The sequence below is a fragment of the Epinephelus moara genome, chromosome 19, assembly GCF_006386435.1.
Source record: "Epinephelus moara isolate mb chromosome 19, YSFRI_EMoa_1.0, whole genome shotgun sequence".
Lineage (NCBI taxonomy): Eukaryota > Metazoa > Chordata > Actinopteri > Perciformes > Serranidae > Epinephelus > Epinephelus moara.
In genome coordinates, this window is record NC_065524.1 from 20,216,526 (window position 1) to 20,227,775 (window position 11,250).

The window sequence follows — 11,250 nt, forward strand, 5'->3', positions numbered from 1 at the left end:
CAGCTCTATGGATCGAAATGGTGCACCCCCAGTCCTTCATACTTCAGCTTTTTCAGATTTAAAGTTACAATTTTGTTGGACACATAGTTTTTGACACTTTTCCATGACCTTTCACTCAGGGCCTTCTCAGCTTGTATAGCCCGCAGACAGTCCCTCTTCCAAGGAGCTCTTTGCTCTGCCAAAAAGTTTCCCAGGTGCTTTTCCACTGCCATCCTTTCTGCTTCACTCCATGGTCTCCTCACTGTAGCTTGGAGTGGCTCTACAAATGATAAAGAAGGCAAAGAAGATTTTGTAATGTTCAATAAATAAACCACTATACAGATTTCTTAACTTGCATGCACAGATAGCAAACTGTCATGGAGAGAGGGAGTAGAGCAAAAAAAAAAATGTCATCTGGTTGAAACCGTTTTTTTTTGTTGTTGTTTTTTTTCACAATCATTAAATCTAAGGTGTAACTGGCAGCACCAGTTTTCTTTCGCACTTTATCAGTTGCTGTGTGACTGCATGAGTGTCTCATCAACAAATAAAATAAATACACAGATAAACCTAGCCCACAATGTGTTGCTACAGTTTTCAACAGCAGTTGGTGGGTGGATGTTTGACCCCCCCAAAGGTGGTCCAGGGGCATGACAGTTTCTTACTCATCCATCCACTGTGGGAAGCACATCCAAACTTTGTAGCAAGTCCCGCTAGTTACAAATAGTAATTCGATGCTGAAATCCATATTGAAATTGGCAGAATAAGAGCTTGTTAGCTAACTGACCGAAGTTACATAAGTTTATATTATGGTGTTTTCAAGGTTGCCTCTGCAAAATGCCTATCTGGCAAAGGTAAATAGAAACATCTATATAGTGTGTTCAAATGTAACGTCAAGAAAAAGAAATTTAGGCACACTCAAATAAAATAGCTGTAAAAGGTAACATGATAGTTACTTTTCAGAGTAACGTTTATATGTAGTAATTGTTAAAGTAAATCAATTACTTTTTTTAAGTAACTAATTGCTAATTTCTAGTAACTTGCCCAATTCTGGTCATGCCGCTTCTAACACTACTAGTGTGTGTCACTAGTTTCTTTAGAACATACTGATAAACATGTAAACAGGAATATTCCCATAACTGCGGCACATGCAGACATCTTATTTGGGATATTGCCTTCACCACATTATGGACCTTAATCTGAATATGGTTGCACATACAAACGTAGCCATTGTCTTGTTTAAATTCTGTTTGTCTGTGAGGGTCACCATCACACTTACAGCAGGCTATATTTTGTCTGGTCTGGTCCACACACAGGTTGCTGCAGGAGAACATGAATTTTATTCCATGCACATGCATATGGCTGCATGTTTGAACACAACACGGTTATCTTCTCCAGCCGCAGTTCATAAACGCCACTGCACATTGGCAATTATCAAACCAAATGTGAGAATTAAATAACGGGACTTGTAGTTTTGTTGGGCACAAAGTCAAAGAACAGTGTTGTGGCTGCTAAATAAAACAGACACAGCCTGAGTGATATACTGTAAAGACGTCTGAAGAGGAATGGATTGTAAAGTAACACATCAACTCTGCATTATTGTTACTGAAGTCCACAAGTTTACCTGGTAGATGCTTTTCAAATCTTTTCATGGTGCACTTGAGTTTTCATGACCAGAGGTTCTGCCTCATAGAAGTTGTATTAAAGCATGGGCCGCAGTGCCTCAAACCGCTATTTTCGTGAGAGAGAGACAGCGCACGCAAGCACAGCTGGGAGTTGGGGGTGAAGGTGGGGGTCTTGACTGACTGGGAGTGAGGATGTTATGCTGAGTGACAGCACAAATATTAATATTACGATATTAAGAATAGAGCCTACTTTTCTCCTCAAACCTGCAATGATCTCATACAGTCACACTAATGTAAATCTGTCTTAACAACAGAGAAGTTTGCCCAGTTAATAAGAAATTACCTTTTCCTTTCACCATCTGTTTTTCTCTTTTCTTTTTATTTTTCTTCTGTGTAACCAGGTTTTTTCCTGACCTCTGATCTGCAACAATAAAAAAAAACATTAGTACCTGTTCATAAAACCTTAACTCTAATGAATATTAACAATCCAACTGTGTTCAAAGGCCAACATTAAAACCCGACAAACAAGGCCTCATTGTTCAGTGCTTATTCTTTCATTTCAACAGACAAAATTTTAAGATTTAGTGTTCTTGAACATTGAAAATTGCAAAAAAGTTCTGATGCTGGCATGCATGACCAAGGATTAATCAAGCCACTAAAGATGAACTGTGATGATATTGTGACCTCCCATGAAGCTGATTCACTTTGTTCTCACTATCATCTTTCTGATTTCTGTATGCGGACAGAGTAATCTCTGGTTTTACTACACTGACACTGACTGTCAAGTCTGTTGTAGGTTCTGATCAAAACATGCCACAACATCAGCTTAATTAATTAACAAATGAACAATGACAAAATGGTGAGCAGTACTAAGATAAATCTTTAGAAATATGTGTTGGAAGTTGGAAAGTCAACCAGGTGGGCCCTAAAACAAAAAACAGGAGTTTTGTACATTTTTAATTTATCACTGTACAATGAGCTTTTTATTATTAAAGCCAAATAACTCACCATCTCTATCTGAACTCCCATCTTCACTACTCTGGTGAACTGTCTTTTCAGGGCAGAAGAGGTCAGAACCTTCATCTGAAAAACAAGAGCAAGCAGGGTGTATTAATGCATTGGAAAGGAAGACATGATGAAAGCATGGAAGTGTATCTGCCATGATTATTAATACAAAAGAGCAGTGGTTCCCAAAGTGGAGGCCACATAGTTAGGTATGCTTCATTACAGTAAAATTAGGTTTTTTCTCTTAATCAATTGTCTAATCAATCAGACTGTGTCTTCACCTACTTCAGTCATTTAATCCACATTACTGATGATTACTGATCAAACATCTCATTAATGTTGTTAACATTTTGTATAAACAGTCATCCCTACAATATTGCTGCAGTGTCGATATTGAGGTATTTGGTTTTTATGTATGTATACAGTGAGTATCATGATATGGTATATTGTATGTGATATATATGTAGCATGCATCATGATATGGCCAAAAAATACCTTGATATAACTTTAAGGCCGTACTATCCAGCCTTAGCTTAAAAAATTTAAGTGTTTGTTGACTTGTGCACGTATTAGGAGAAATTAAATGATGCAGGAATGCATGCTTTGACTGGTTTGAGCTAAAATGCAGTTCAGTTGACACTGGAATGCACACTGTCTGACATAGTGTTTAACACACTTCCTGACTTCTAATGAAATTAACATAATAAATCCCATGCACAGTTGGCAAAGGGCCATAGAAAGTACATAATGGTGGGTTTGAAGAAGAACTGACAGAACTTATCTATTTGTTTCTCTGCCTTTTTCTGTTTTCTTCTTCTCATCCTCGGTGGAAGCCTCTGACTAAGGCTTATTCCTGGGCTCTGATCTGCAACAGACAAATATTAGTTCCTGTCACTTACTGAAACATTAGATAACAGAAAGGGTTCTGTGTGTTCTAAAGTGCTGACAATGAAAAACCCAACATAGTTTATTTAGAAAGTGCTTTTCAAAGTACTCAGAGACATTTTACTTAATTTAAAATCAAAGTAACACATCTGAATACCAAGACAACTGGATGCTAACTCTAAACTCAGCATATCAGTGCCTTAAACATTACTAAATAGTTGTATCTCACCACTTTGTCATCAGGAAACAATTTAAAAGAAAAAAGAGCCCTAAATATTTGCTATGATGGATTACTCATCTCAATGGGTGCAAAGTAGTGCACTACTTGTCAGTTAACACTGATACCTTTACACTGAGCTCCACCACTGAAAATAACCAGCAGGCTCCTTTAGGTCAGAAGACAAGAGTATACAACACCATAAACGTACCATCCTCATTGCAGGGGTCTAATTTCTTTCTGGGGGAGAACAGGTCAAGACATCCATCTAAAAACAAGAGCAAAGAATGACATATGTGACACATCATACTGTGGAGTTTAGGAAATGATACCGAAAGCATGTGACTGTATCTGTGTATGATAGTGTGGAGTACAAAGATTTGTTTTGAAATTTTAAAAATGCATATTCTTAAAAATAACTTTAAAAAAAAAAAAGAACATACCATCATCCACCTCTCTGGCTCTTTTTCTTCCTTCTTGTGGGACAGTCTCAGAAGGTGACATGGGATTTTCAACTGTAAAAGATAAAGGTCAAATATTAGTGCTCAAATCAAGTGCAAAGACTGTTGTTGATTATATGATATTTATTTTTCCCAGATGTACTGACTCTCCCAGAAGAATCTACTCTACAGTAAAAGCCAACTCAAGTGTGCTAAAACAACTAAGGTGTTTATATTTAACCGTTAGCTCTTTATAATCAGACTGATCTAATTCATCCTTTGTCACATACCATCAACTTCCTCTCTGCTTGGGATTCCTTTCCTCTGTGGACCAATGTCATAAGTTGATGTGGGACTTTCACCTATGAAAGATTATAAGCAGAACCAAAAATTCTTTAAGTACAAAGGCAACTGTTCAATAAATGAGGTTGTTCTAATACTGCTGTGTTAATATAATATGTAATTCCAAGACAAAAAAATACACAAAACAATCCTTGGTCATGCAAGCATCGACTTTCCTCTCTAATTTCCTAGTTTAGTTTTGTTTTTTGTTTTGTTTGTTTTTTTTTGTCCAAAAATGTATTAGTCAATATTTATATATCATCCTCTCATAAAAAGAAGTGATTTTGCATCTTTATGGGTTGCCTGATAATGTTTTTAAGAAATGACAGTTATATTGTCCAGCTGGTGTAGACTGTACAAATTTAAAAGACACTAGCCTTCCTCTTGGATTTGTAAATACATGTACACTTCTTAGTTGTTAGGACCTCTAATAGCTAATGTGCTTATGTCAGCTATAAATTTTGTGGAGTATTGTGAGAATGCTGTATGTGATGTCAGTAAACAGCAGGACAAAACTGTCAGTTGTAGTGCATACATACCATTAACAGAAGGGTTGGTGGTGTTGAGGTTCTTCCCGTTTAAGCTCTCAGTGCCTTGCTCCATTGCAAACAGAAGTTTGCTTATCTTAGCAATTTGAAATGCTTTGTCCATCTGTAGGTAAAAGTCGCGATGAACTCTGATGTCATACCCCATAAACCTTGCAACTTGTTCCAGCTCCTTTTCACTCAGATCCAGGAGTTGGCATAGGATGGCCACCTGTTTTCTTAATTTAGCTGATCTCAGGAGCTCAGGGTTTTCTGCTTTGCTTTCCTCTGCATATTTTTGCAGACAGTCACAGCCATGTATGTTTGTCATTGTACCAGGTCTTGCAAAGAGATAAGGGTTTTCAGCAGGTATGCCAGCTTCATCTCTTCTTTTAATCAACAAGTCAATTGACTCCTTCATTCTCTGTGTCAAGAAAACAGGTACCTTCCTGCCTCTTTTTCCTTGGACTTCTAAGTGAGTTAGAAGCTTGCTGAGCTCTTTCTCTAGAGGAGACAAGGTTTCATATATGTCCTTGTTTATGGGATTTGTGCTTGCTGTTTCGTAGGTGTCAAGAGTCAAGTGTGATGATTCCCCTTCACGCAGCTTGTTGAAGATAATGACCTGTGCCAGAACCGTCTCATTCAACATCTTGTAGGCGGTTAAACTGAGCTCCTTTGTCAGTTCCTCCTTTGCTTTATCTTCCACCATCCTCAGATGATCCCTCAGAGTCGTCACATTTTTTGTCAGGGGGATGTCATCTTGCTTGTACCATCTCTTTTCTTGTATTGTTTGATGAGCACTGACAGAAACATGGTTCTTCCAGTTTTTGTCCAAAAGTTCCAGAAATTGTTTAGCCTTCCTCTCTGCCAGGTCATCATCATTCATGAGTGTTTGTCTAATCAGGACCTTCACCGCTCCTTTGAGACAGAATCTAATTTGGACAGCAGTGGGAGGTTTTCCATACTCATTTTTGCCTGGACTACACTCTGCAACCTTCTTGGCCACACTGACAACAAACTGAAACCTTGATGGTGCACACAAGTCTTCCAGACCCTTTACAGTCTTATCCATGTCTTTAGCAACCAACATAAATTGGCCAAGCTCCCTCATTCTCTGTGCAACGTACTGGTGTCTTGACTTCACACGCACATGTTTTGCATGCAGTGCTTCACCGTACCTGCAAATCAAAAAGTCTGTCCTGATGTGAAAGGATACATCATCTTGTCGCATGTTATCAATAATCTTCTGACATTTATCGGAGGAAGCAGCAATTGGAGGCAAGCGTGCAGCATGACTTTGTACTTTTCTCCTTCCATTTGTCATACAAGATTTTTTGCTTCCGCATGAGAACTGATGTTTCCACAACTTCTTTCTGGCAAACATCCCATAACAATATGTGCAAGGCAAATAATCCTCAACCAAGGCCTTATGAGAGGGCTGCTTACATATCACGAGTTGTTTCCTGCATTGTTCCAGGACTTCGGCAGTGTGATTGAAATCCCCTTTACTGCGCAGTAGATCCAGCACTGTTTTCCTGTATTTTGACCCTACTGGAAAACTGAAGGCATATGCTACATCTTCGATCTCCATATGCTTTCTCTTCAAATGTCTCGCTATCTTTGACTGTGGCTTTCCACAGTAAAGACAGTAGTGCTTTTTGTCCCATGATCGTTTGCCATTCTGCCTTTTTGTGTAGGTTTTTATGGTCACAGTTTTCACTTCATCTTTGTTCATCTTTTCTTTTTTCTTATTTCTTTTCACATAATTTCTGGGGGTTTTGTGCTTTTTAATATTGCACTTGCCTGTTTGTTGATCTTTGTCTTCTCCTGAATCTGTATCTGGACCTTCAACAGCTTCATTACTAGATGATTCCTTAAATGATGAAGGTTTATCCAGGTTTATCACATCCACATCACTAGATGATAATTCACTCTGAGCTGGATTGTAGTCTGGGTCTGGTCCTGTAAGGCTGGAAAATTCACCGTCCGACTCCTCATGGATACTGTCCAACTGTAAGCACAAAGCATATATGTCAGAGAAAATGTAGTCACATACAATTAATACATCAATTCTAGGTCTTGCAGTTAAACAATTTTACTCACTAATACTAGATTAGAAAGGTGTCACTTTTTGATAATTAAATATTGCATGAGGATGGCAACGGTAGGAGTGTTAGTAATGTTTATAAAACCAAAACTTTAATATGTATTTACTTTTTAAGTGTCTTTTGTAAATACGTGTTTACCTGAATTATCCTGGTGAAGTAAACTTAATGTAATCTTGACTAATTAATGCAGGGGAACTCTGCAAATAGAGTCCACTCGTATTTCAGCAATTCTATGCCACACACGTTTTCTCCATTTCAGCTGCACTGTAACTGTAAAAGGCTTCCTGCCTGACAGAGAGCCTGAATAATCAATCCTTACCACGTTTTGAAATGAGAGTAGATAAAGCAGCAGACTACTGACAGGTCACATGTGATTGTATGTTGTTTTGTTTTGTTTTTAACCTGTAAAATGTAAGTATGGTAGTTTGCAAACCTCAGGCCTGTATATACATGTATCAGTGGTTAACTATACATAACAGGTTTTGAATCATGTCAGTAGATCTCCTCAGCTGGCAGCTGTGACATGGCTGCATTGTACTACTTTAGATTGATTTAGTTATGTCTACTAGAACTGTTTTTGACATGCTGGGGTTTTCTGGGGTTAACAGACTTTATTACAGAAACCTTTCCCACAGAGAGACCTGTATATTACATTAAATTATTTTTTTAACCAGAAACACAAACTTGTTAAAAGAGAAGTCTCACTCTGAAAATCTTGGACTGAGTTGTTACAATTTGTCTTGACTCATCTATACTGTGAGGTTCTGTGCAATATTCAGCGATGGCATGCTGGCAGTTTCAAAAGTTTCTAAACTGATATATGCAGTGTTTGAGTTTATGGCTGCTGTTTTGTTGTTTTCTATGGCAGTTTCAAAAGGAAAGCTCCAAACCCCTCTTCGCAACTGTGTAATGACCATTGCTATTAGGAGTGGTCATTACACAGCTGAATGCCACGACTGACCAATCAGAATACAGCATTTAATAGAGCCGTGTAATAAAGAGTGGTTAATGAACAAGTTCCATAACCCTGAAGTCATTCAGCATTTTTTGGTTTCTTGTCTCAAATTTAATATTTACACATTTTGTTCTGTGACATAAAACACATTATAAAAGACACATTTGAACTAAAAACAAACAAACAATGTAAGTACCTTTAAAATGGTGGCTGCTAATGTGTGTCTTAACAAGACTATGTTGGTTGTACATGGTTGGCTTAACATTAGCTTTTTACTGCTAACAATGTAATTTACACTTCAAAAATCATAAAGTGGTGCTTATCTGTGAAGATTGCTGTGCTGAACAAAACATGTAGGTATCAAGAAACAGTTTATTTTCAGTAATAATCCAAAATCAAATTGAAAAATCCCATATAGGCTTTTTGATGAGGGAGAAGCTAATATCCAGGCTGCCGCACTGAAATAACACGATCCTTTCACCACTCTACTGAGTCTGAATAAGTACAGTGTAAAGATTTTGTATAGGTACTTACTTGTGTTGGCCTCCCAGTCATTGTGTCAGAATCAGGACCTAACAACATAGTGAAGAGATATTATTTAAATGTTATTGTCTGAAACAGTTTCAACAAAATAATTAGAATCAAACTAGTAACTTCTAGTAAGTTGTACAACACAATTATACATTGCTATCTTTCTGCACATTTGTCTCTTCGTACATCAAACAAGGCAAGAACTGGTCAATACTGCATTGTTAAAAAGGCACTCTTATATATAGATGACTAAAAAAAAAAAAATCAAACCTTGTCATCATGAATACATACAATCTACACACTCTAATCTGCATGCTTTCATTCATTGAATTTGGTCTGTGTAATTAAAATAATAATGATGTATTCTATCAGGCAATGTGCTATATGTTTATAAATTACAAATTCCTAATTTCCCATGCAGTCAGTAGCCACTTTATTACCCACACACAGCTCTGCCATCATTTCAGTTTCTGTAGCCTGAGTCAAAAATGGGTAGATGTAAATATTTGTTCGTTGATAAGCAAGGTATTATTTAAAAGTCTTTTTGTTCTGGACTACAGTATACTTCATGGTGTTAAGAATGATTTTAACCTGCATTGCTTCATCTTATTGACTGCGCAACACTCAGGCCTATGTCTGACTGAAGACAAATTAACAGACTAATTGAAACAGAGCAGTGGTGCTGTATCTCCCTCAGTGTTGCTGGAGAACTATGTGGCGAGTGGGGCGGAGCTGCGTGGCATGAGAGGAGAGGCACACTTGCAGGCCTTACTTGAAATTATATTGAGCAACTGGTAAATAAACAATATAAAAAGTTATTGTCCTTTACCTCATTATAGAATACACTGATACACGGTATCTTTAAAAGCTGATATATTGCCCAGCCTTTGTCACTGTGAAAATATAGTTGCCTTGGCAAACGCATACTTTAGGCATCAGGAGCAAAGGGGCAGGGGCTCAGGTACCCTTAGCCAGCCCCTCTGCACACGCCTGCACTTTGTCAATACAGTTGTCTTGTAATGTATAAGATTGTACACATGTACCTAATAAAGTGATCACTGACGATTTGTAGATTATTCATTTTCCATGTGAAACCAATGCAGGGTTATTGTGAAATGTACTTAACCTAATTTCAGAAACAGCATGTTGTTATATCCCAAGATCACAGTTTCTTTTAGTTCAGGTCTAAAAGTTCAAATCACATTTTGTTCAATGATCAATGTTCTGTGTTACAGGATGTAAGTTCACACCAACATATACTGTCTACTGTGTTAACTAAACTGACAGTCACATGGTGAGAGTGAGTGAAACAAAAGGAAAGATACTGAATCAGGTTAAACAGAGCTGATCATTATTATTATTCACACAAGGTGTAAGAGCTGATTTCAGCTTACATCTCAAGTGCAACTAACCAGCTAAAGTCTACAGCCGCAGTTTGTCTCTTAAAATGGCATTCATCCACACAGTTTAATCATGGAATGTCTCTAAATTTCTAAAAGACACGAAACACTGAAAGACACTACACCCTACATTAATCACAGGCACCTACATGTATGTCATCATACTGAGAAAAATGTCATAAACTAGGTATGAAAATACTTTGAGAGGTTGCTTTAAATTAAGGTTAAATCTAACATTTGATCATTTCATTTGTCAGTGAATCTAAAGGGTTAACTAAACAAATACAATGGTCGCAGTTAACTGACTTGCTAGGAGCTCATATAGTCAGATTTATGGTCACATACAAAAACAAAATAACATTAAATTACTTCTCCAGCTTAAAATTTAGCATAACTTGCCACTTCCACTTGCATTTTATAAAGTTTGATTCGTGACATGTTTCTGAAGTGCAGGAAAACGTAACACCGTTAGCATAAGCTGACATGTACAAGCTAAAATCAAAAACATTATAACACTTACTTGCTGACAAATTCTTTGAAAAAAAACTCTTCTGCAGTTGCAGTCGTGATGCAGTCTTAATTGCTGTATTCTCCTCTTGACTCTTTCCAAACTCCTTCCACGCTCGTCATGCTGCCTCAGCGAGCACATGCAGGGCTGCTGAGGTGGGGGATGGGCAGTTTGCCCTGCTCACAGGTTCACAGGCACGAGCAGCCTAGGTGTGTGAGTGTGGGGGGGGGTGTGGCCCCTCCCCTTGATGGGCCATCAATTAAGGCTGAGCAACAGGCTGCAGAGTGCCACACAATATCAGCACTTCTCAGCTCTGACTCTCAGGCCTCTGTACAGGCTGCAAACTTAAAATAAAAGTGAAGAATCACATTTATCTGCACAAAGTTGCATCAGTAGTGACTGTACAATGTTTAAATACTTTAATACAAGTAAAATTTCTGCATTAAAAGTTTTACTGAGGCAAAAAATAGTATTAAAGTATCAAAAGTAAATTACTGAGCCCCTTTCAGAATAAACACTATTTGTATTCTGTTTAAATATTATATTAATCATTTTACATTGTATTGATCAATAATGCATTCGTATTTTTTTGGTGTTTTATGTGGTAAAGACCAGTTATAAACTGCTGAATTCCTCCTCAGGGATAAATTAAGTAAATTAAAAAATAGCAAAGTTCACTTGTTGATGACATATTGTATAATTATTTGGGATATCCAGAGCAACTAAAGCAGTCA

General features: G+C 37.5%; 1 protein-coding gene across 1 annotated transcript; it reads right to left on the minus strand.

Annotated features, from left to right (window-relative positions):
* Positions 1-5: 5 nt before the first annotated feature.
* LOC126407268 (uncharacterized) lies at positions 6-11,047 on the minus strand. The gene is made up of 10 exons (XM_050072064.1): positions 10,529-11,047; positions 8,612-8,649; positions 6,818-7,025; positions 4,439-4,510; positions 4,152-4,223; positions 3,920-3,976; positions 3,379-3,471; positions 2,610-2,684; positions 1,945-2,022; positions 6-259 (listed from the first exon to the last, which is right to left on the minus strand). Exons 2-10 carry the CDS (start codon positions 8,630-8,632, stop codon positions 6-8), a joined length of 930 nt encoding a protein of 309 aa, XP_049928021.1. The 5' UTR covers positions 8,633-8,649; positions 10,529-11,047.
* Between the last annotated feature and the right edge of the window lie 203 nt (positions 11,048-11,250).